The sequence below is a fragment of the Taudactylus pleione genome, unplaced genomic scaffold (assembly GCF_031769625.1).
Source record: "Taudactylus pleione unplaced genomic scaffold, aTauple2 ptg000010l, whole genome shotgun sequence".
NCBI lineage: Eukaryota > Metazoa > Chordata > Amphibia > Anura > Myobatrachidae > Taudactylus > Taudactylus pleione.
In genome coordinates, this window is record NW_028284413.1 from 3504367 (window position 1) to 3530556 (window position 26190).

General features: G+C 45.5%; 1 protein-coding gene across 1 annotated transcript in view; it reads left to right on the plus strand.

Annotated features, from left to right (window-relative positions):
* Window positions 1-26190, plus strand: part of TSPAN2 (tetraspanin 2) — a 211325-nt gene that overhangs the window by 133977 nt on the left and 51158 nt on the right. The window contains exons 3-4 of the mRNA XM_088467423.1: window positions 25107-25204; window positions 25862-25936. Coding sequence (XP_088323549.1) covers window positions 25107-25204; window positions 25862-25936 — 173 coding nt within the window. The remainder of the gene's footprint in view (window positions 1-25106; window positions 25205-25861; window positions 25937-26190) is intronic.

The following is a 26190-nucleotide window of genomic DNA, read 5'->3' on the forward strand; positions in this document are numbered from 1 at the left end:
TTGTCGCTGCTGCTTTGAGGATGCAGGTGGAATCTAGATGGGATTTGGAACCGGGGACACACTACCTCCATCAATTGTCTAAATCCCACTGCACTAATGGCGGATACCGGATGCACGTCTAACACCAACATAGCAGTCAAGGCCTCAGTTATACGTTTTGCTTCAGGATGAATGCTGTCGTACTTCATCCTCATCGCTAGGGACTGTTGGAGGGTCAATTGTTTAGTAAAAGTAGTGATGTTCCTACTTCCTCTCTGGGATGATGAACAACTCCCAGCAGCAGCAATAGCACTAGGAGGAAGTGGTTCTTGATCTTTCCCTATTTTATTTTTATCGGAGAAAGTTTGGTCCTCCATTTATGTTATATTGATATATACGTGCGGCTAAAGTGCACACAAACACAGAAAATATTTTTTCTTTTTGCTGGAGAGTAGTGCACTTTGTGAGTTACACCACCCTTTAAGAAATGAGCCAGCCGGCTCTTTACTTATGGGACACAGGCGCACGCTTGGCGCTGCTCCTTTGTTGATGCACGTGCAGCCACAGTGCACACAAGTCACAAATACAGAAAATATTTTTTTTTTGGTTTGAAGTGTACTTTGGGGGTTACAGCACCCTTTAACGGTCAAGCCAGCCGGCCTTTTACTTATGACACAGGCGCACGCTTGGCACTACTTTGTTGATGCACGTGCGGCTACTGCGCACACAATTCACAAACACAGAAAATAATTTTTTTTTTGGTTTGGACTGGAGTGTACTTTGGGGGTTACAGCACCCTTTAACGGTCAAGCCAGCCGGCCCTTTACTTATGACACAGGCGCACGCTTGGCACTACTTTCTTGATGCACGTGCGGCTACTGTGCACACAATTCACAAACACAGAAAATAATATTTTTTTTGGTTTGGACTGGAGTGTACTTTGGGGGTTAGAGCACCCTTTAATGGTCAAGCCAGCCGACCCTTTACTTATGACACAGGCGCACGCTTGGCACTACTTTGTTGATGCACGTGCGGCTACTGCGCACACAATTCACAAACAGAAAATATATATTTTTTTGGTTTGGACTGGAGTGTACTTTGGGGGTTACAGCACCCTTTAACGGTCAAGCGAGCCGGCCCTTTACTTATGACACAGGCGCACGCTTGGCACTACTTTGTTGATGCACGTGCGGCTACTGCGCACACAATTTACAAACACAGAAAATAATTTTTTTTTTGGTTTGGACTGGAGTGTACTTTGGGGGTTACAGCACCCTTTAACAGTCAAGCCAGCCGGCCCTTTACTTATGACACAGGCGCACGCTTGGCACTACTTTGTTGATGCACGTGCGGCTACTGCGTACACAATTCACAAACACAGAAAATATATATTTTTTTGGTTTGGACTGGAGTGTACTTTGGGGGTTACAGCACCCTTTAACAGTCAAGCCAGCCGGCCCTTTACTTATGACACAGGCGCACGCTTGGCACTACTTTGTTGATGCACGTGCAGCCACAGTGCACACAAGTCACAAACACAGAAAATATATATTTTTTTGGTTTGGAGTGTACTTTGGGGGTTACAGCACCCTTTAATGGTCAAGCCAGCCGGCCCTTTACTTATGACACAGGCGCACGCTTGGCACTACTTTGTTGATGCACGTGCGCCTACTGCGCACACAATTCACAAACACAGAAAATAATTTTTTTTTTGGTTTGGACTGGAGTGTACTTTGGGGGTTACAGCACCCTTTAACGGTCAAGCCAGCCGGCCCTATACTTATGACACAGGCGCACGCTTGGCACTACTTTGTTGATGCACATGCGGCTACTGCGCACACAATTCACAAACACAGAAAATATTTTTTTTTTTGGTTTGGACTGGAGTGTACTTTGGGGGTTACAACACCCTTTAACGGTTAAGCCAGCCGGCCCTTTACTTATGACACAGGCGCACGCTTGGCACTACTTTGTTGATGCACGTGCGGCTACTGCGCACACAATTCACAAACACAGAAAATATATATTTTTTTGGTTTGGACTGGGGTGTACTTTGGGGGTTACAGCACCCTTTAACGGTCAAGCCAGCCGGCCCTTTACTTATGACACAGGCGCACGCTTGGCGCTGCTCCTTTGTTGATGCACGTGCAGCCACAGTGCACACAAGTCACAAACACAGAAAATATATATTTTTTTGGTTTGGAGTGTACTTTGGGGGTTACAGCACCCTTTAACGGTCAAGCCAGCCGGCCCTTTACTTATGACACAGGCGCACGCTTGGCACTACTTTGTTGATGCACGTGCGCCTACTGCGCACACAATTCACAAACACAGAAAATATTTTTTTTTTTGGTTTGGACTGGAGTGTACTTTGGGGGTTACAGCACCCTTTAACGGTCAAGCCAGCCGGCCCTTTACTTATGACACAGGCGCACGCTTGGCACTACTTTGTTGATGCACGTGCGGCTACTGCGCACACAATTCTCAAACACAGAAAATAAATTTTTTTTTGGTTTGGACTGGAGTGTACTTTGGGGGTTACAGCACCCTTTAATGGTCAAGCCAGCCGGCCCTTTACTTATGACACAGGCGCACGCTTGCCACTACTTTGTTGATGCACGTGAGCCTACTGCGCACACAATTCACAAACACAGAAAATATATTTTTTTTTGGTTTGGACTGGAGTGTACTTTGGGGGTTACAGCACCCTTTAACGGTCAAGCCAGCCGGCCCTTTACTCATGACACAGGCGCACGCTTGGCACTACTTTGTTGATGCACGTGCGGCTACTGCGCACACAATTCTCAAACACAGAAAATAATTTTTTTTTTGGTTTGGACTGGAGTGTACTTTGGGGGTTACAGCACCCTTTAATGGTCAAGCCAGCCGGCCCTTTACTTATGACACAGGCGCACGCTTGGCACTACTTTGTTGATGCACGTGCGTCTACTGCGCACACAATTCACAAACACAGAAAATATATATTTTTTTGGTTTGGACTGGAGTGTACTTTGGGGGTTACAGCACCCTTTAACGGTCAAGCCAGCCGGCCCTTTACTTATGACACAGGCGCACGCTTGGCACTACTTTGTTAATGCACGTGCGGCTACTGCGCACACAATTCTCAAACACAGAAAATAAATTTTTTTTTGGTTTGGACTGGAGTGTACTTTGGGGATTACAGCACCCTTTAACGGTCAAGCCAGCCGGCCCTTTACTTATGACACAGGCGCACGCTTGGCACTACTTTGTTGATGCACGTGCGGCTACTGCGCACACAATTCTCAAACACAGAAAATAATTTTTTTTTTGGTTTGGACTGGAGTGTACTTTGGGGGTTACAGCACCCTTTAATGGTCAAGCCAGCCGGCCCTTTACTTATGACACAGGCGCACGCTTGGCACTACTTTGTTGATGCACGTGCGCCTACTGCGCACACAATTCACAAACACAGAAAATATATATTTTTTTGGTTTGGACTGGAGTGTACTTTGGGGGTTACAGCACCCTTTAACGGTCAAGCCAGCCGGCCCTTTACTTATGACACAGGCGCACGCTTGGCACTACTTTGTTGATGCACGTGCGGCTACTGCGCACACAATTCACAAACACAGAAAATATATATTTTTTTGGTTTGGACTGGAGTGTACTTTGGGGGTTACAACACCCTTTAATGGTCAAGCCAGCCGGCCCTTTACTTATGACACAGGCGCACGCTTGGCACTACTTTGTTGATGCACGTGCGGCTACTGCGCACACAATTCTCAAACACAGAAAATAATTTTTTTTTTGGTTTGGACTGGAGTGTACTTTGGGGGTTACAGCACCCTTTAATGGTCAAGCCAGCCGGCCCTTTACTTATGACACAGGCGCACGCTTGGCACTACTTTGTTGATGCACGTGCGCCTACTGCGCACACAATTCACAAACACAGAAAATATATATTTTTTTGGTTTGGACTGGAGTGTACTTTGGGGGTTACAGCACCCTTTAACGGTCAAGCCAGCCGGCCCTTTACTTATGACACAGGCGCACGCTTGGCACTACTTTGTTGATGCACGTGCGGCTACTGCGCACACAATTCTCAAACACAGAAAATAAATTTTTTTTTGGTTTGGACTGGAGTGTACTTTGGGGATTACAGCACCCTTTAACGGTCAAGCCAGCCGGCCCTTTACTTATGACACAGGCGCACGCTTGGCACTACTTTGTTGATGCACGTGCGGCTACTGCGCACACAATTCTCAAACACAGAAAATAATTTTTTTTTTGGTTTGGACTGGAGTGTACTTTGGGGGTTACAGCACCCTTTAATGGTCAAGCCAGCCGGCCCTTTACTTATGACACAGGCGCACGCTTGGCACTACTTTGTTGATGCACGTGCGCCTACTGCGCACAGAATTCACAAACACAGAAAATATATATTTTTTTGGTTTGGACTGGAGTGTACTTTGGGGGTTACAGCACCCTTTAACGGTCAAGCCAGCCGGCCCTTTACTTATGACACAGGCGCACGCTTGGCACTACTTTGTTGATGCACGTGCGGCTACTGCGCACACAATTCACAAACAGAAAATATATATTTTTTTGGTTTGGACTGGAGTGTACTTTGGGGGTTACAACACCCTTTAACGGTCAAGCCAGCCGGCCCTTTACTTATGACACAGGCGCACGCTTGGCACTACTTTGTTGATGCACGTGCGGCTACTGCGCACACAATTCACAAACACAGAAATTATTTTTTTTTTGGTTTGGACTGGAGTGTACTTTGGGGGTTGCAGCACCCTTTAACGGTCAAGCCAGCCGGCCCTTTACTTATGACACAGGCGCACGCTTGGCACTACTTTGTTGATGCACGTGCGGCTACTGCGCACACAATTCACAAACACACAAAAAATATTTTTTTAGCACTTGGGGGGAGCACCCCTGATGGACAGAGCACCCCCTGGACAACACTACAGCACCCCTTTAGGACTGGGACACTGCACAGGACTTTGGAGTGGACACAGCCCCTATGGAGAACTGACTGCACAACACAGTCCAGCCAGCCCCTATGGACTTTGAAGTAGTGGACACAGCCCCTATTAACAACAGCAGCACAGCACAAAACAGCCAGCCCCTATGGACTTTGAATTAGTGGACAACAGCAGCACAGCACAACACTACTCTGCACTACACTACACAGCCCAGCCAGCCCTAACTCCCACCCTCCCTCTTCACTGTCCACAGCCGAGTGAGAAAATGGCGCCGACGCGGGTACCTTATATAGGTTCCAAAACCCGCGAGACTCGGAAGGCGGGATGATGTTTTGCCTCGATTTCAGATCCGAGTCAGGCGGGAAAAGTCGAGCCTGACTCGGATCTGCCTCGGATCGGGGGGGCTCGGATTTCAGAAATCCGAACCCGCTCACCCCTAGTTGTAACGGGGCGGTAGTCGGCCAAACGCAGGCGTGCCAGTGCGTTTCAATGCCATTACAGGGGCGTGCATATATTAGCCACTGCAAGGCCCTATGCAGCCTGAGGCTTCATAGCGTGCATAGAAGTTAGCAATTTCTGAGGTCAGGGCTTGTGCAAGTGTGCATGAGGCTGCGATGGTACTCAGTTGTACCGATGGTTTCTCAGTCCTGCTAAACATTACGGATGTGTGTAAGGTAAAGTATGGATTAGCATACTATCGCAGTTGAACTGCATGTGTAATCGCTTTTGCATTCTCAGTTGCGTTCCTTGCTGAATCAGGCCCTATGTTCATTATGTTAGAGCCCACAGCCAACAAGAGGAGGGAACAGGGGTGTGCTGTAACCACCCACTTTGATTGGCAGGAGGGCGAACCTTGATGTATTTTTATAGAAGTGAACCAAGCACTGATATTCATCAGTGGTCCTGATACACCCTCCACCATTTAACAATGTATAATTTAAGTGTACAGTCTGAAAGCTGACCCATAGAGGGGGTGGGTCCTTAGGAAGTGAGGACCCAGCCCCTGTACCCCCTGTACCACTGTGGGCCACTCTTACCCTGCAGCAAGCATTTAGAAGTTTGTTTATGTAGATCTTGCACAAACTGCAAATCTCTGTCACTACTTTTCACATCAACACAATTTTAGGTTGTGCCACTATTTAGCCATCCGGGGCTCCTCTTACGCTATGCAAGGATTATCTCTTACTCATTAACAGCTTAACGCAGTTGATGCAATGCACATGCATGGCTGCGCATCCGTGTTGTGCTTTGACCTGTAGGGGACCTTCGCAAGTTCTTCATACACAGGTATAGTGATTTATCACTTGCTAAATTGGGGTATACCTCTGTACCCTTAGACATCTATGGGGATGCAGGTAAACATGTAGGAAAAGACACCATCGTTATGATTGGGGTTTGTTATAAGCCACCTAGTACAAATTATTTTACAGAAATGCTGTGAGTGATTTTCATTATTAACAGATAAATTGAGACAGTGCCGGACTACCAAATAGTCAGAGTAGGCACCAGCCTATGGGCCCGCACCTTTTAGAGGGCCCGCAAAAATGGATCAAAATAATATTGATTGATCTTGAAAGGAAATTGTGATCAAACTTTCCCTCCGTCGTGCGCATGTGCAGTGGGGCAACATCGACCCGTTTGCGAGCGTCCTTTGCTCGCGAACGGGTCTGAATGACCCCCCCACAGTTTCTAATATTGTTATTTACTGTTTATTACAATATTTTCTCTTCAATTGCAAGTAGAATTTCCAGAGGATCACAATTTATGAAGATCCCTTTTAATTACCAATATTGAAGAAGAATTTATGTTGTTGTTGTTGTTGTTTTTTTGTACAAACTGGAGAAAGAAAGTTTTGGGAGGGTTAAAGGATAATGGACCTGTTTAATATGTTGTTGCGCACTCGTTATTTTCATATATTTATAAAAACTTTGCCAGATAGTCTCATTAATCACCCACAAGCTTTTCACACTGTTCTTTATGAGACACAACTAACTCGGGGTCTGATTCAGACCCGTTCGCTATGTGCGTATGCTCGCTAGATGTGTATGCAAATTTTTCAAAGTGACGCCACGGGAAGCGATCGCTCGCCAAGGCATAAGCATGTATGCGTACGCCCAATCGCACAGGCAGAGCCGCCCACCAGCAACACGTCATGTCCAGGAAGTGTATTAAAACATTGGTACATCGAGCACCATCGATTGAGGTAGCTTTACCCTACCGCAAGCATTGCGAGGATATCAGTGTGAAAAAATGGCAAGTGACGTGTACTATGACGCTGCTTATTAATTATGCATGCCTCTAAAACGGCATTGAAACACTCAGGCAAGCCTGCGTTTGCCTCTCCAACCCCCCGTTATTAGTGTCCTGCCCCTGTTACCACCCACAAACGGCCTCTCCTGTCACTCATTACCCTGGGCTGCCTTTGCTGAGTGAACAAGAGGGTTGCGAACGCATTGTGTTGTCCGCGCACGTGCAGAACGAAGCGTGCGCATGTGCGTACACAGAACATTGGGCCGCTTGCGAACGCACAGTGCGAGCAAGCGGCTCTGAATCAGGCCCTCAGTCCTTTATTCAACTATAAATAACATACAACCCTCATAGAGTTCTGTATACAGTACTTTATTTGATCTAGGATGAATAAAACCCATAATCACAATCCAGATGTATATGTGCATGAAATAGTACATTATACTTAGACTGTAAGCTTGTGAGCAGTGTCCTCTTCCCTCTATGTCTGTTATTACCCAGTCTTGTTTGTTTTAGATCTGTTTGCTCCCAATTGTAAAGTGCAATGGAATATGATGGCGCAATATAAGTAACTGTTAATAATAAATAATAATAATACTTCTAAAATACTTATAAAATAATGTTATAACATATCTTTAATAACAATCTTATGCTGGATACACAATGGCCAATATATTGTGTGTGCGTCGGCCAGTGTGTACCGGAGACATGTCTGTGAACGACGTTGTTCACAGACATATCGTGACGGCTGTGCTGCACAACCATTGCCATATATATCTGCAGATATATTGGTGCATTGTGCTGTGTGTACGGGAGTGATGGTTGTTCAGTCTGTATTAACAACCAACATCTGCAGATATATCTTTCTGGTGTGTACCTACCTTTACACACCAAGCATATAACAGTCCTTAATAGATGATACAGTATCAGTCTATAGGTGCACTGATTTCTCCATGTATATGTACATACGTGAGCATCCAAGATTCAATCACAATTGCCACAGTAGCAGTAGTCTTCCTTAATACAGTATTACTGCCACCAGAATATAACTCCTATTGTGCACATCAATATAACTGCTATTGCGCACAGCACTGACTTTACTATTTCCAGTAGAAACACCTCCACTACTATATAGACACACTGATATTACTATAATATGTAATCCTGTATGCTACGTATACAACAATCGCAACTTATATACCCCATATACACCTGTATGTATCAGAAACATTATGATCCATATAAAAACACACCATTCTTCCATACAACAACACACTGCCTTTCATATCCTTATATATAGATTCCCATATTTATTATTAATCTCTTGCAGTCTTCACAATATTAAACCTTTTCATCCTACTCAATATTAACCCCTTTGCAGCATGCCCAATTCAATGATCCCATTGTCCCATAGTAGATAACAAATTAAAGGAAATGAGGGGTAACTAGGGGAAGGGCAATATGTGCGCGAGGTAATCCAAGTGGAAAGGAGTTTTCCGTACAGTCAGGCTTACATATGCCGGAGACAGTGTTCTCACTATCCTCTATATCCACATGTGCGTGATGACATCAATATTGAAATTACATTCACAATTTCGCATAAGCATTAGACCAAATATGAGATGTGCCTTTTAAATTGGAGATGTGCGCAGACCCTCATGTGTTGGTTTTGGTTCTAATTCATCATCATGTTTAGGTTTTGCCAAGACAACCGTCAGGTGTTATGGTTTTGGGTCTGGATTTTGAAAAATAAAATTTGATAAAAACAGCTAAAATCATGTAATTTGGGCCTTTGTGTGTGTATTCCTCCAGTATTATTAACCTCAATAACATTAATTTCCGGTCATTTTCAGTCAATTTGGACCACCTCGCAGCTCACAATATTGTTTACCAATATTGGCCAAATGCTGGCTGGCTAAACTAAGCAACAGAACAGCTTCACAAACACCCAGCAGTTTAAGAGAATATAGCACATCTATGAAACATTGCGACATAGCAGTGGCAGACAGGATGGCAGCTTAATAAATATACAAACCCATAAAAAGAATGTTTTCATTAATTAAGAACTAGATCAGAGGACCGAGAGTAGTACAGGAAAATGGAGGTGGAGTATGTAGTGGCAGAGAGGTAAATGATTGATCGTTCAATTTATTAAGAAAATTTTATTTGATATGTGGCCTTGTTTTGCAGCAACCAAGAAAAGACCATAAAATAATACAATTTATTTTGTTAATATTACTGAACAATACTAAATATTCTGCATCATTTTGTAAATGTTTTTTTTGTGAGGCACCACATTATTTCTGTTTAAAAATTTGTTGCAAATTAGTAATGTATTACAGCAATAACCAATAAAAATGTTTGTCTATGTAAAAAAAGATGGTCAATGCCCCCTAAAAATACAGCCCTTAATAAAAAGAATAGTTGTGCAAGATGGAATTGTCATTGGGCCCACCTTTATGTTGTATATTAAAAGGGACATGCACAGTTTAGCAAACCAAGCACTTCAGCGACAGGGACTGCCCCTTTTGTACTTTTTTTGTTTGGGGCCCCACAGAACAAACTACCAATGGACTTAAGGCAGCTAACAGTGTTGTTAACAGTTGGAAGATGTAATTGTCATTTTCATACTCACCCTCATCAGTGTTAAATCATCATCATACAATATTAGCTCATCCCCACTGGAATCCACCATTACAGAAGTCTCTGTACTTTGTCGTAATTGACAGGAAAGGTCTTCCTCATGGAATTTGTAGTTAATTTTCATGTCTATGCCCTGTGGAAGTTTCTAATTCCTCTTCCCTCTCAGATGTTCTGCCCTCCCTCCCTAGTTATTGTCGGATTTTAGGGTTTGTGGAAAGAACAGCTACAGTGACTACCTTGTTTTAATTCTTGAGGTGCTCACCATGCCAATACACGAGTTAGGCTGATTCTACCCTACCAGAGTCAGCACCTCCACTGATTCAGGTGGGCTTTATGGATTTGTGCCATAGGGAGGGGAATTTGATACCTTGAGTGGAGTATGATATGATTGCAGAAGGCCCCCATCTAGGCCTTGGTGTTGGGTTTGCAGATGGATGCACTGTCAGTAGAGACATTCTTTCTTCACCTCCATACTTCCACTTTTTAATTAATACAGACTTTTAAAATGAAATAAAAGCTGACCCTATTTCCCCACCAATATTTGCCTCTGAGTATTTATTTTAGCTAAGTATATGTTGTTTGTTAACAGTCTGGGAAGTGTGTGCTGACATCAGCCGATATGGAGTTTATTTCCACATGAGCTGGTATTGGCAAATTTACTAAGGGAAGAATACAAACTTTCTGTCACGACCAGGGTTTCTCGGCAGGGTGCTCAATGGGTAATACCTGTGAGGTCACTGTGGCGGGGGGTGTCTGGCGGCGGCGCTGGTGTTTGGCGAGGGGCATTGGCTGCGCGTGGTTCTGTGTGGGCATATTGTCACTAGGGGTTGGTGAGGCCTGGCGGTGTTTCCGTTCCGCTCGACATGGGCGCCACCATCTTGCCTCCAGCCATGTGTTTCAGTTGTCCAATCCTGGTGGGTCATGTGCTCTCTCCAGCCAGTCATAACGCGGCACTTGGTATTTAGGAAGGTCCAGAGCCTTCCTTCATTGCCAGTGCAACGTGTTTCTCAGCTACAGCTGAGAGTACCTGTGCCTTCCTGCCTCCTTGAAAACACTACCTAGCCTGTTACCTTGCCTGCTCCAACCCGCTGGACTTACCCTGCACCCTCCATTTACCTTTCCCCTGCCTGAGTACCTGAGCCTGCTGTCTCCCTGCACATTGCCTCCACTTACACCCAGCTGGACTACATCACCTCTGCCTGCATTTGTTTTCAGCCTCACCACACCTGCATACTGGACTGTTCCTGCCTGACACTTTATGGACATTCTCCCATTTACTCCACTACAGTTATCAAGTGCACTTTAGTGCTATACCTGGACTATTTATTTTGCCATTCCCATGTCTACCAAGTCACTTATTAAAAGTTCCACTTTTTCATTTAAATCTGTTTCTGTGTCTACTCCTATCACCACCCTGGGTCCACAACTAAACCAGAAATTCACAGTTTGCACTGACACCATGGATCCGGCCACGGAACAGGAGTCTGGAGTGGATTTATTCTGGTGTATTTCTGGCCGTTTAGAAAACCTGGAAGCTATGCAGCACCAAATGGCTCAGTTTCTACAAGAGATGTCTAAACGACAAGATAATCTGCAAACTTCATTATCCACCCCTGGGGTATCAGCAACTACACCTCCTCCTGTGCATGGTAATACAGGGAACAGGGTATCTCCTCGTTTACACCTTCCTATGCCAAGCAAATTTGACCGCAATCCTAAACTCTGTCGTGGTTTTTTAAATCAGTGTGATATACACTTTACCTTACAGCCTGATAACTTTCCCACTGCTAGAACTAAAGTGGCATACATTGTGTCTTTGTTGTCCGGCTCGGCTTTGGATTGGGCCTCCCCACTCTGGGAGCGTTCAGACTCGCTGCTGGATAACTATGCGGACTTTGTATCTTCATTCAGGAGGATTTTTGACGAACCTGGATGCACTGTATCAGCATCGTCCAGTATCATGACCCTGAGACAAGGAATCCGTCCTGTCAGCCAATATACCGTACAGTTTCAAATTTTGGCATCAGAGCTTAAGTGGAATGAGGAGGCCCTCACCTCAGCCTTTTGGCATGGACTTTCAGACCGACTAAAGGATGATTTGATCACCCGTGAGCTTCCCACTAATTTAAATGAGATGATCTCACTCTGCAACAACATTGACCTACGCTTCAGAGAACGTCAGGCTGAAAAGCACAGAACTGACCTCCCTTGCCTACCCGTCCACCCCATCCTCCTATAGATGAGGAGCCTATGCCAGTGAACCAAACCCATCTCTCCAAAGAGGAACGTCAGAGAAGGATGCTAAAAAACCTCTGTCTATACTGTGGAGATTCGGGTCACCTGGTGGCCTCCTGCTCCCGTAAATCGGGAAATGCCCATTCCTAACTGGCCCTGGGGACATCAAGTTGGGAGTTATGAGACCGTCCCCAAATACTAAAGATTTCAAAATTTCCTTAGCTTTAGATCTCAAACCTAAGCCTGTCTTCGTTTCTACTCTATTAGATTCTGGAGCAGCCGGAAACTTCATGACTTCCAGGAAACTACAGATTCCTTGTTCATCTCTCAATCACGCAATTTCCCTGACCTCTGCAGATGGACGGCCTCTAGCTAAAGGAGTGGTCACCAAGGAAACTCAACCAGTATTAGTCCGTGTTGGGGCACTCCACTCCGAGTCTTTAAAGTTCTTAGTGGTACCTGAGGCTTCCTAAGAAATCTTTTTAGGACTACCCTGGTTATGCCAGCATAATCCCAGGATAGACTGGTGTTCAATACAGATTCTTTAATGGGGGACTGACTGTCAGAAATCCTGTCTTCCCAAGATATGACCTATAAGGAAGGCAGTTTCATTATATCTCCAGCTATTCCCAAGGAGTACCAGATGTTCTTTGATGTTTTTTCTGAACAACAGACAAATGTCTTACCTCCTGACAGAGAATGGGATTGTCCAATCGAGCTGATGCCTGACAAGATGCCACCTCGTGGTCGCACCTATCCTCTATCCTTGCCTGAGACTCAAGCCATGTCCGAATACATCCAGGACAACCTAGCAAAAGGTCTTATTCGTCCTTCCACCTCTCCTGTCGGAGCTGGGTTCTTTTTCGGTGGCAAGAAGGACGGTGGCCTAAGACCTTGTATAAACTACCGAGGCCTTAATGATATAACGGTCAAGAATCGATATCCACTTCCACTGATCACAGAGTTGTTCAACAGAGTTAAGGGGTCCATCATATTCTCAAAGTTGGATCTGAGAGGGGCTTATAATCTCATCCGTACTCGTGCTGGTGATGAATGGAAGACCGCCTTTAATACTAGAGATGGACATTTTGAATACCTTGTGATGCCCTTTGAGTTGTGCAATGCCCCTGCTGTATTTCAGGGCTTTGTTAATGAGATTTTCCGGGACTTGTTGTACGTCTCGGTTGTTGTCTACCTGGACGATATACTGATTTTTTCGTCTTCTGTAGTGAAACATCATGAACATGTGAAGGAAGTATTATCCCGTCTAAGAAAGAACCACCTTTACTGCAAATTGGAGAAATGTGTCTTTGGTGTACCCAGTGTGCCATTCCTTGGTTACGTCATTTCTGGCTCCAATCTAGAAATGGACCCCAAGAAGAAGCAGGCGATTTTGGATTGGTCCCGACCTCAAACTTTCAAAGCCATCCAGAGTCTGCTTGGGTTCGCCAACTACTATAGACGCTTTATCAAGGGATTCTCGTCATTATTGGCTTCCATTACCGCCCTGACCTGTAAAGACGCTAATCCTGCCCTATGGTCACCTGAGGCTGAGACTGCCTTCCAGCTTCTAAAACAGGCTTTTATTTCTGCTCCAGTCTTATGACAACCAGATCTGGATAGGCCTTTCTTATTGGAAGTTGATGCATCATCAGAGGCCATGGGAGAAGTTCTATCCCAGCGTTATGAGGACAATCGAGTTCATCCCTGTGGGTTTTTCTCCAAGAAATTTTCTCCTGCTGAAAGAAATTATGCTATAGGTGAACAAGAGCTCTTGGCAGTGAAGTTGGCAATAAAAGAATGGAGATACCTGCTGGAAAGGGCTAAGTTTCCCTTCACTGTCTTCACAGACCATAGGAACCTCCTCTTCCTCAAGAATCTCCAGTGCGTAAGTCCTCGTTTGGCCCGATGGGCAATATTTTTTGCTCGGTTCCAGTTCACTCTGACCTTTTGGTCTGGAGCCCTTATCAAAAGGCAGATGCTCTGTCCAGATTCCTCCTCTGTGACGACAAATTGGAGAATCAACATAATATCCCTGTCTTGGAGTCAAGAGTGTTCACCACCTTACAGTTACAGCCCGCTACTGGGAAGTCTTTTGTGGCCCCGGAGTTAAGGAAGCAGCTCCACACCTGGGCTCATTCCTCTCGCTTTGCAGGTCACTCAGGTATCCGGAAGACCTTGGAATTTTTAAAGAGAGGCTATTGGTGGCCATCCATGAAAGCGGACGTGTCGGAGTTAATTTCTTCATGTTCCTCTTGTGCCCAGCATAAATCTTCACGTCAGGCTCCGGCTGGTGAGTTGTTGCCACTACCTATTCCATCACGTCCATGGACGCATCTCTCCATGGACTTCGTCACGGATCTGCCGAACTCTCAAGGGTTCGCTACCATCTGGGTCGTAGTAGACCAATTTTCAAAGATGGTCCATTACATACCCCTAAAGAAACTGCCTACTGCTCCTGACTTAGCTCACCTGTTCGTTCAACATATATTCCGTCTCCATGGTCTTCCTGCCGAGATAGTCTCTGACCGTGGTGTTCAGTTTACAGCAAAATTTTGGAGAACCTTATATTCTTTACTACAAGTGAAACAAAATTTTTCTATGGCTTATCACCCACAAAGCAATGGATCCACTGAGAGGCTTAATCAAACCTTGAGACCTTCCTGAGGATTTTTATGACATCTTCTCAAGACAATTGGTCTGTATTACTGCCATGGGCTGAATTTGCACATAATGCCTCCTACCACTCTTCTACGAACCAAACTCCATTCCAAGTGGTCTACGATCTTCATCCTCAGGTTCCTGAATTTCAAAGCCTGCCTGTCTTTGATGTACCAGCCGTAGAAGACACTATATGGAGATTTGCATTGATTTGGACTCAAGTACGTGCTGATCTGGAGAAGGCGTCTTCCCGTTACAAATTTCAATCAGATAAAAGGCGTAGGAAGGTACCACGTATGCAAGTTGGAGACCAAGTCTGGTTGTCCACCTGGAACCTACGGATTAGAGTACCATCAATGAAATTTGCTCCACGCTTCATCGTGCCCTTCTCCATCATAGAGATCATTAACCCTATGGCTTATCGCCTTCAGTTGCCCCCTTACCTGAAAATCTCCAATTCCTTTCATGTCTCCCTGCTTAAACCCCTGGTGCTGAACAGGTTCCACAAAGCCCTGCCTGTTTCTCCCCGTGTCCAGACTGAAAGGGGCATGGAGTTTGAGGTCTCCCAGATCCTGGATTCTCGTATTCGCAGAGGTCATTTGCAGTACTTGTTGGATTGGAGGGGTTATGGCCCGGAGGAGCGTTGTTGGACCGATGCCCGAGATATCCATGCTCCTGCACTCATCAAAAGGTTCCATGCTGCCCATCCGGAGAAGCCTGGTGAGTGTACTGAAGCCACCCATAAGGTGGGGGGGTACTGTTACGGCCAGGGTTTCTCGGCATGGTGGTCAACGAGTAATACCTGTGAGGTCACTGTGGCAGGGGGTGTCTGGCGGCAGTGCTGGTGTTTGATGAGGGGCATTGGCTGCGCGTGGTTCTGTGCGGGCATATTGTCACTAGGGGCTGGTTAGTCCAGGCGGTGTTTCCTTTTGCTCGGCATGGGTGCCGCCATCTTGCCTCCGGCCATGTGATTCAGTTGTCCAATCCTGGTGGTTCATGTGCTCTCTCCAGCCAGTCATAGCTTGGCACTTGGTATTTAGGAAGGTCCAGTGCCTTCCTTCATTGCCAGTGCAACGTGTTTCTCAGCTACAGCTGAGAGAGAGTACCTGTGCCTTCCTGCCTTCTTGAAAACGCTACCTAGCCTGTTACCTTGCCTGCTCCAACCCGCTGGACTTACCCTGCACCCTCCATTTACCTTTCCCCTGCCTGAGTACCTGTGTCTGCTGTCTCCCTGCACCTTGCCTCCACTTACACCCAGCTGGACTACATCACCTCTGCCTGCATTTGTTTTCAGCCTCACCACACCTGCATACTGGACTGTTCCTGCCTGTCACTTTATGGACATTCTCCCATTTACTCCACTACAGTTATCAAGTGCACTTTAGTGCTATACCTGGACTATTTATTTTGCCATTCCCATGTCTACCAAGTCACTTATTAAAAGTTACACTTTTCATTTAAATCTGCTTCTGTGTCTGCTCCTATCACCACCCCGGGTCCACAACTAACCAGAACCTCACACTTTCCTTCAAACAGTGATATCTATATAATTACTAGAGGACATTAAGCGAGATCTTGATCCACATCATCATGTACCAGCTGCGGGAATATTTTACAAGAAGATTGGATGGGTTATGGGAGTGTAGCCTACTCTTCCAGAAGTCTAATGGGGCATACACACGTTCGACGATATATCGTTTGTATCATCTAGTGTGTATGGTCCGAACAACCAACGATGCGTGCTCCCACGGGTTGTTAACGATATCCCCAGTTGGCTGACATGCAGCCCAATCTGGGGATATCGTGAGCGATGCCCCAATCCCCGCCCCAACCATCGTTCATCACAGCTGGCACCCCCAGTGACGATGTTGCTACATACACACATTATCTAGTGTATTTGCGGCTTAAGAGAACTATCTAAAATTCAGGAGCCTCCCAGACATTCAGGGAGGGTATATAAGTATGATTACATTTTCAATAAGATAAGGATTTATCAAGAAGTTTAGGAATAACACATAAACCTTTAGGACTTGTTTACACATAATAGCTGGCAAAAGGGGTAAAACAAATCACTTTTACCAATACTATCTATTGGAATGTTAGAGCGCATTAATGCATTTTCAAAATATATTGGGCGGCATACCCATCTTTTAAATGCGCAAAGAGCTGATAGTCTTACTGCAGACACATACACAGCAGCTGTAAATATATGTATGAGCATGACATACTAAAGGCTAAAATAGAATCTTCTTCAGACATACAAGAATTGTCAGGAGGGGTGTGTGAGCATAGCAATGAATTCGGGGACATCCCTTGGGATAGATTTCCTTCTCTCAGTAGATATACACATACAGCTGCTGTCCACATTAAATGTCATGTCTTTGCTAAAGTGATATATCTTTGGCTCTTATCCAGTTTTGCAGCCGGCTCTCAGCTCTGACTTGCTGCCTGGCAGAATACTTGGCACTAATTATAATCAAACAATGCTTCAAAATAAAGTTTCCAATAAATTCAAACTGCAGCATAGAAGAATTACTGGATGTGAATCATTTGTTGTTGTCAAATTTCATGTAATTGATAAGATAGATTGATCAAGGCTATCAGTTTGCAGCATAATATAGTATATAACACCTGGATATGAATTTCTCATATAACAGTACTTTTTGAACTGCTTGTACTGGTATTTTTAAATAGGGTTAGAACATCATGTTATTAGTAGAGATGATTGGGTCAGGTTCTTAGAGAACCGGACCCACCCGAACATTGCAATTCCGAGTCGATCGAAGACTGGCTTGGGTTTTCCCGTCTGACTTGGATCTCAAAACGAGGCAAAACTTCATCCTCCCGCTGTCAGATTCTCACAGGTTTTCAATTATATAAAGGTCCCTGCGACGGCACCATTATCACACCAGCTGTGGAGAGAGAAGCTAGCAGACATGTAGTCACTGTGAGTCACTCAGTGTGTGTGTCCAGTCGGGGTCTTGGCCTGAAGGCTGCTGCTGTGTTGTACGTAAAGGGGCTTAGGCTGCAGTATATAAAGGGGGGCTTCCTTAAGTGGGTGCTGCAGCTGCTGTGTCACTTGTCCTGTCAATTAACTGTGGCTGCTGCTGTGTAGTTGTCCTGTCCATCAGGCTAGGGCTGCAGTCCATAAAGGGGTGCTGTGTTGTCCAGGAGGGGTGCTCTGTCAATTAGGGGTGCTCTTCCCCAGTGTAAAAAAGAATAAAAGTACTTTTTTCTTGCTTTTTTTTGTGTGTGCGATAGCAACTTAGCTGCGCTATTATTGTTCGTGACACTGCCGCAGTTTATCGTCCACATATTTGTGACTGCAGGTGGTTTGTCCGCACTCGGCAGGGGTGCTTTGTTGTCCATAAAGAAAGGGTGCTGTCAGTGTTGTTCATCAAGGGGCTGCTGCCTCGTTCAGGGGTGCTCTTCCACTATGTTAAAAAAATAAAAGTGAAATAAAATTAATAATATCAATCCACAAAAAATAAAAAAAAGATAATTTTTTTTTTGTGTGTGTGCGTTAGCAACTTAGCTGCGCTATTATTGTTTGGTGACACTGCCGGCCAGACCGCAGTTTATCGCCTGTCAATTAAAAACAAAAACAAATTATATGATTTTAGCTGTTTTTAGAAAAAATACAGATCCAAAACCAACACACGCAAGGGGCGGTTTTGGCAAAACCAAATCCAGATCCAAAGAATGAGGAGATCCAAAACCAAAACACAGGGATTGGCGCACATCCCTAGCTATTAGTCAACTCTTCATCTGCTTGTCTTCAGTTTTGAAGCAGGCTGGGAGAGAAGGCACTGTACACATCACAATGTTCACATCAGTACAGAGTTTAACTGGAAATAGAAAGCAAAGACCTGTCCATCCTGTGATTGTATGAGCCAAGGACAGGCATGAGAAGGGGAATGGTAACAAGCTGCAAGCAATAGACTGAGAGTTAGTTAGTGACAGGACCGGAGGAGGGTGCCCTAACAGCACAGTGTAGTAATGGTCAGGTGAGCTCAAGAAGATTATGATGTCAAATTCTTCTCTGTTTGAAATCAAGGATATACATCCAACGGGATGTAGTTAATAGACCGGTGGACTAAATGCCGCCGGTCTATATCCCGACACCAGAAGATTGGCAAAGGACAGAAAATAGGCGTTGAAATTAGAGGTGTGCACCGGCCACTTTTCGTGTTTTGGGTTTTGGTTTTGGATCTGGATCTTTCTTCGTGTTTTGGATCTGGATTGGTTTTGCCAAAACCACCCTTCCGTGTTTTGGGTTCTGGGTTTTGTGTTTTGGATCTGTATTTTTTTAAAAAAAAGCATAAAAACAGCTAAAATCACAGAATTTGTAGGTTTTTCTGCTCCTATGCTATTATTAACCTCAATAACCTTAATTTCCACTCATTTCCAGTGTATTCTGAACACCTCACAATAGTGTTTTTATGTCCAAAAGGTTGCACCGAGGTAGCTGGATGACTATGCTAAGCGACACGAGTGGGCGGCACAAACACGTGACCCATCTAGGCGTGATACTGCAGTGGCAGACAGGATGGCAGTTTGAAAAACTAGGCCCCAAACTGTACATAATGCAAAGAAAAAAAAGAGGTGCAAGATGGAATTGTCCTTGGGCCCTCCCACCCACCCTTATGTTGTATAAACAGGACATGCACACTTTAACAAACCAATCATTTCAGCGCCAGGGTCTGCCACACAACTGTGGCTGAAATGATTGGTTCGTTTGGGCCCCAACAAAACAAGCTGGCAATTAATGTGTCCCTGCACAAACTGGCTCTACGGAGGCAAGATGTCATCTTCATCCTCCTCATCCACCGATTCCTCACCCTCTTCAGTGTGTACATCCTCATCCTCACAAAGTATTAACTCGTCCCCACTTGAATCCACCACCACAGGTCCCTCTGTACGTTCTGGAGGCTGGTCTCCCTGGAAGAGCTGATAATTCATTTTGATGAACATCATCTTCTCCACATTCTGTGGAAGCAACCTCCTACGCCTTTCGCTGACAAGGTTCCCGGCTGCACTAAACACTCTTTCGGAGTACACACTGGAGGGGGGGCAACTCAGGTAAAATAGAGCCAGTTTGTACAGGGGCCTCCAAATTGCCTCTTTTTCCTGCCAGTACAGGTATGGACTGTCTGACATGCCTACTTGGATGCTGTCACCGATGTAATCCTCCACCATTCTGTCAATGGTGACAGTATCATATGCAGTGACAGTAGACATGTCAGAAATTGTTGCCAGGTCCTTCAGTTCGGACCAGATGTCCAAACTTGGTCCTGCCTGCCCTGCATCACCACCAGCGGGTTGCTTAGGATACCTAAGTTTTTTCCTGGCAGCCCCAGTTGCGGGAGAAAATGAAGAAGAAGCTGTTGACGTGTCACGTTCCGCTTCAGCTGACAGTGTGTTCACCAGCAGGTCTTTGCACCTCTGCAGGCTTGTGTCGGCCGGAAAGAGAGACACCACATAGGCTTTAAACCTAGGATCGAGCACGGTGGCCAAAATGTAGTGGTCTGATTTCAACAGATTGACCACCCTGGAATCCTGGCAAAGCGAATGAAGGGCTTCATCCACAAGTCCCACATGCCGAGCGGAATCGCTCCGTCTTAGCTCCTCCTTCACTTTCTCCAGCTGTTTCTGCAAAAGCCTGATGAGGGGAATGACCTGACTCAAGCTGGCAGTGTCTGAACTGACTTCACGTGTGGCAAGTTCGAAGGGCTGGAGAACCTTGCACAACACGGAAATCATTCTCCACTGCGCTTGAGTCAGGTGCATACCCCCTCCTTTGCCTATGTCATAGGTGGATGTATAGGCTTGAATGGCCTTTTTCTGCTCCTCCATCCTCTGAAGCATATAGAGGGTTGAGTTCCACCGCGTCACAACCTCTTGCTTCAGGTGATGGCGGGGCAGGTTCAAGAGTGTTTGCTGGCGCTCCAGTCTTCGGCACGCAGTCGCTGAATGGCGAAAGTGGCCTGAAATTTTTCGGGCCACCCAAAGCGTCTCCTGCACGCCCCTGTCGCTTTTCAGAAAATTCTGCACCACCAAGTTTATTGTGTGAGCAAAACATGGGACGTGCTGGAATTTGCCCAGATGTAATGCCCGCACAATATTGGTGGCGTTGTCAGATATCACAAATCCCCAGGAGAGTTTAAGTGGGGTAAGCCACTGGGCGATGATTTCCCTCAGTTTCTCTAAGAGGTTTTCAGTGGTGTGCCTCTTACTGAAACCGGTGATACACAGCGTAGCCTGCCTTGGAACGAGCTGGAGTTTCTGAGATGCTGCGACTGGTGACACTGCTGCTGTTGCTGCGTTAGGTGATACATCTACCCAGTGGGCTGTCACAGTCATATAGTCCTTAGTCTGCCCTGTTCCACTTGTCCACATGTCCGTGGTTAAGTGGACATTGGGTACGGCATTTTTCAGGACACTGAGGACACTTTTTCTGACGTTTCTGTACAGTCTCGGTATCGCCTGCCTAGTGAAGTGGAATCTAGACGGGATTTGGAACCGGGGACACACTACCTCCAGCAATTGTCTAAATCCCACTGCACTAATGGCGGATACCGGACGCACGTCTAACACCAACATAGCAGTCAAGGCCTCAGTTATATGTTTTGCTTCAGGATGACTGCTGTCGTACTTCATCCTCCTTGCTAAGGACTGTTGGAGGGTCAATTGTTTATTAAAAGTAGTGGTGTTCCTACTTCCTCTCTGGGATGATGAACGACTCCCAGCAGCAGCAACAGCAGCAGCGGCAGCAGGAGGCGTAGCAATGCAGGATCCTCCGGAGGAATCCGGGATAGGAGAGTCAGTCATGCCAGTGACATGGCCTGCAGGACTACTTCCGATCCTGACTAAGGAGGAAATTGACGAGGAGGGAGTTGACGGTGTGGTTTGCAGGCGCTTGGATACAACAGGACAACGGGATTTAGGTGTCCCTGGACTGCTTACGGTCTTAGCCAAAGTTTCTGAACTTGACAGTAACTTATTATGAACGCGCTGCAGGTGCCGTATAAGGGAGGATGTTCCTAGGTGGTTAACGTCCCTACCCCTACTTATTCCACCTTTACATAAGGTACATATGGCAAGACAGTTGTTGTCCGGATTTGGATAGAAATATTGCCAGACCAAAGAGGTGGAATGTTTGGTCTTCTGCCCAGGCATGACCGTGATGGGCTTTTTCATCCCACGGACAACAACTGTCTCCCCCGGAGCCTGATTTAAACAAACCACATCACCATCAGAATCCTCCCCGCCAACTTCCTCCTCAGCGCCAGCTACACCAGTATCCTCATCCTGTTGTACTTCAACAGTGACATCTTCAATTTGCATATCAGGAAGTGGACTGTGGGTGCTCCTTTCAGAACTTGCAGGGGGCGTGCAAATGGTGGAAAGAGCCACCTCTTCCCATCCAGTGCTGGGAAGGTCAGGCATCGCAACCACCACCACACTTGGACTCTCCTTGGGGATTTGAGATATCTTCTTAGAAAGCACAGTTCTTCGCTGTGCTTTTGCCAGCTTAACTCTTTTGATTTTTTTAGTGGGAGGAGGGCTTCCATCGTCATGTGAAGCTGAACCACTAGTCATGAACATACTAGGGATCGAAATTAGCCGTTCCTTGCCACTCCGTGTCGTAAATGGCATATTGGCAAGTTTACGTTTCTCTTCAGCTGATTTAAATGTTTTTTTCAAGGTCATTTTCCTGAACTTTGTCATTTGGGATTGTATGTGCCCTCTATTATGACATTGGGCATCGGCCTTGGCAGACGACGTTGATGGCATGTTATCGTCTATGTCATGACTAGTGGCAGCAGCTTCAGCACTAGGAGGAAGTGGTTCTTGATCTTTCTCTATTTTATTTTTATCGGAGAAAGTTTGGTCCTCCATTTATGTTATATCGATTTGATATATACGTGCGGCTAAACGCAGAAAATATTTCTTTATTTTTGCTGGAGAGTAGTGCACTTTGTGGGTTACACCAGCCTTTAAGAAATGAGCCAGCCGGCTCTTTACTTATGGGACACAGGCGCACGCTTGGCGCTGCTCCTTTGTTGATGCACGTGCGGCTACTGCGCACACAATTCACAAACACAGAAAATATATATTTTTTTGGTTTGGACTGGAGTGTACTTTGGGGGTTACAGCACCCTTTAACGGTCAAGCCAGCCGGCCCTTTACTTATGACACAGGCGCACGCTTGGCACTACTTTGTTGATGCACGTGCGGCTACTGCGCACACAATTCACAAACACAGAAAATAATTTTTTTTTTGGTTTGGACTGGAGTGTACTTTGGGGGTTACAGCACCCTTTAACGGTCAAGCCAGCCGGCCCTTTACTTATGACACAGGCGCACGCTTGGCACTACTTTGTTGATGCACGTGCGCCTACTGCGCACACAATTCACAAACACAGAAAATATATATTTTTTTGGTTTGGACTGGAGTGTACTTTGGGGGTTACAGCACCCTTTAACGGTCAAGCCGGCCCTTTACTTATGACACAGGCGCATGCTTGGCACTACTTTGTTGATGCACGTGCGGCTACTACGCACACAATTCACAAACACAGAAAATATTTTTTTTTTGGTTTGGACTGGAGTGTACTTTAGGGGTTACAGCACCCTTTAACGGTCAAGCCAGCCGGCCCTTTACTTATGACACAGGCGCACGCTTGGCACTACTTTGTTGATGCACGTGCGGCTACTGCGCACACAATTCACAAACACAGAAAATAATTTTTTTTTTGGTTTGGACTGGAGTGTACTTTGGGGGTTACAGCACCCTTTAACGGTCAAGCCAGCCGGCCCTTTACTTATGACACAGGCGCACGCTTGGCACTACTTTGTTGATGCACGTGCGGCTACTGCGCACACAATTCACAAACACAGAAAATATATTATTTTTTTAGCACTTGGGGGGAGCACCCCTGATGGACAGAGCACCCCCTGGACAACACTACAGCACCCCTTTAGGACTGGGACACTGCACAGGACTTTGGAGTGGACACAGCCCCTATGGAGAACTGACTGCACAACACAGTCCAGCCAGCCCCTATGGACTTTGAAGTAGTGAACACAGCCCCTATTAACAACAGCAGCACAGCACAACACAGCCAGCCCCTATGGACTTTGAAGTAGTGGACAACAGCAGCACTACACTACACTACACAGCCCAGCCAGCCCTAACTCCCACCCTCCCTCTTCACTGTCCACATCCGAGTGAGAAAATGGCGCCGACGCGGGTACCTTATATAGGATCCAAAACCCGCGAGACTCGGAAGGCGGGATGACGTTTTGCCTCGATTTCAGATCCGAGTCAGGCGGGAAAAGTCGAGCTTGACTCGGATCGGGGGGGCTCGGGGGGGTTCGGATTTCAGAAATCCGAACCCGCTCACCCCTAGTTGAAATACAGCTGCCTATCTTCATCCCGACGCAGGAGTGCCGAAGGACGCCGGACCGATCGAGGTGAGTCCGGCCATCCCTAGGGGTTAGATTTAGGCAACCCTGAGGGGACTTAGGCTTAGGCACTGCCCCGGGGGGGTTAGGGTTAGACGCCGCTGGGTTGAGGTTAGGCACCCCCCCGGGTGGGTTAGGTTTAGGGTGCAGGGGAGGGGGGTTAGGTTTAGGCACCCCGGGAGTTTAGGGTTAGGCACCCCTAAGAGAGGGTTAGGGGGGGAGAGGGGAGGGATAGGTGACTTACCTGCCGCTGTCGGGATTTCCTCCTGTCGGGCTAGACAGCCACCGGCATTTCAATCCCATTCCCATCCAACTTGTATACATTGTTTGCAATGCATATTAGATAGTTATGGTTAGGTTATTAAAGATAATCGAGATTCCATTGTGCAGTTAGATAAAGGGAGTTTAAAAAAACAAACAAACAAACAAAAATGTTTATATGAAAGTGTCAGTATCACATAAGATGTATAATGTTTTGATGTGTAACAGAGGTAAGCCACCTGGGGAATGTCCAGTTATTTTTAAGGTGTAAATACCAATAGGCTCAGACAGCCAAAGTTGAGGGTTAGAGATACACGACAACTAACCTCAGATTTCCTGATGTACAGTGTCACAGACCAGTTCTGTGGGACACAGGAAAAAAGTTCCCTTGAATAAACTCGCTGCACTTCTACTTCAGTGCTACAGCCAGGAAAGTGCTGGTAATAATCATTATGGAGCAGCTTCGGAGTCTCCGGCTCCACGTAAAGTGAGAACTGCTGCCAAGTATTAACCCTTTTTCTGCTATACTTCCATTCTCTATCAGTTTTCAGCCTCATAAAACAAGGTGTTAGTGAAAGTTTAGTACTAAATGAATTGTGACTAAGGTGTGGTGTGTTTTGTTCTGTCTTACAGGGCTTTATATTCTGATAGGAGCAGGGGCTCTGATGATGGTTATTGGCTTCTTTGGTTGCTGTGGAGCTGCTCGGGAATCTCAGTGTTTGCTTGGAGCGGTAAGGGGAATCTCCGCACTCTTTCAGCATATATATTTTCAGCCTACATCCAATTAAAACAATATACAGTACTACCTTTATAAATAATGGCATTTTTTTCCTGTATATATATATCTGCATATATTAGAACAAAGTGACATACTATTCAAAGAGATAATAATAAACAGTGACAAATGTTGGATTTTTCGAGGGGGGGGGGGGTTCAAAACAACTGTTGTTACTGGGAAACTGGCACTTTTTGCTACAATAATTAGTTCTAGAATGAACCGAAGTACAGGTTAATAAACAATGTGTCATACTAATTGCAGAGATACTCATCAGCAGACTGAAAGGGGAGGAGCTGTGTGCACCACATGACATATAAGCTGTGCAGGGAGGAAGTACCAATGGACGCCTTTTAGCCCAAACTTTGCGCAGATCGTGTGGCTCACATGACTCCTACCCATCCAGGTCCCCAGCAAACCTACGTATAACTCTGCATTTCCTATGGTTACATATACTTGGTCCTGGTGCATAGATCAATAGCTGATTGAATTACTGCCTACAGTGAAATAATATAAATGCCCTACATAGTTATGTTAGGAGATATGAAAAAAAATTCCACGAGTGATCTGTTTATTTACTGAAGCCTGTATTTATTTGTTTCTTCTCTTTCAGTTTTTTGCCTGTTTACTTGTCATCTTTGCCACAGAAATCACTGCGGGGGTATTTGCTTTTTTGGGTAAAAAAAAGGTAAGATATTATTTACTATATTGATCTCAATTTTTATATTAGATTTATTTTGTAGTTCAGAAATACAGTGTCTTGGAATATTATTATAAATATTTTAATAAAACAAGAATCAGTCTAATACATCCATTAACTAACCCTTAACCCCATTCAGGACTCACATCAGAAATATGGCATTGTTGTGGAACATACAGCCACCTGACTCGTGCCAGTGCTCAAGGATTTTCATTTGTAATCTCTTTTAATAAAAACAACAA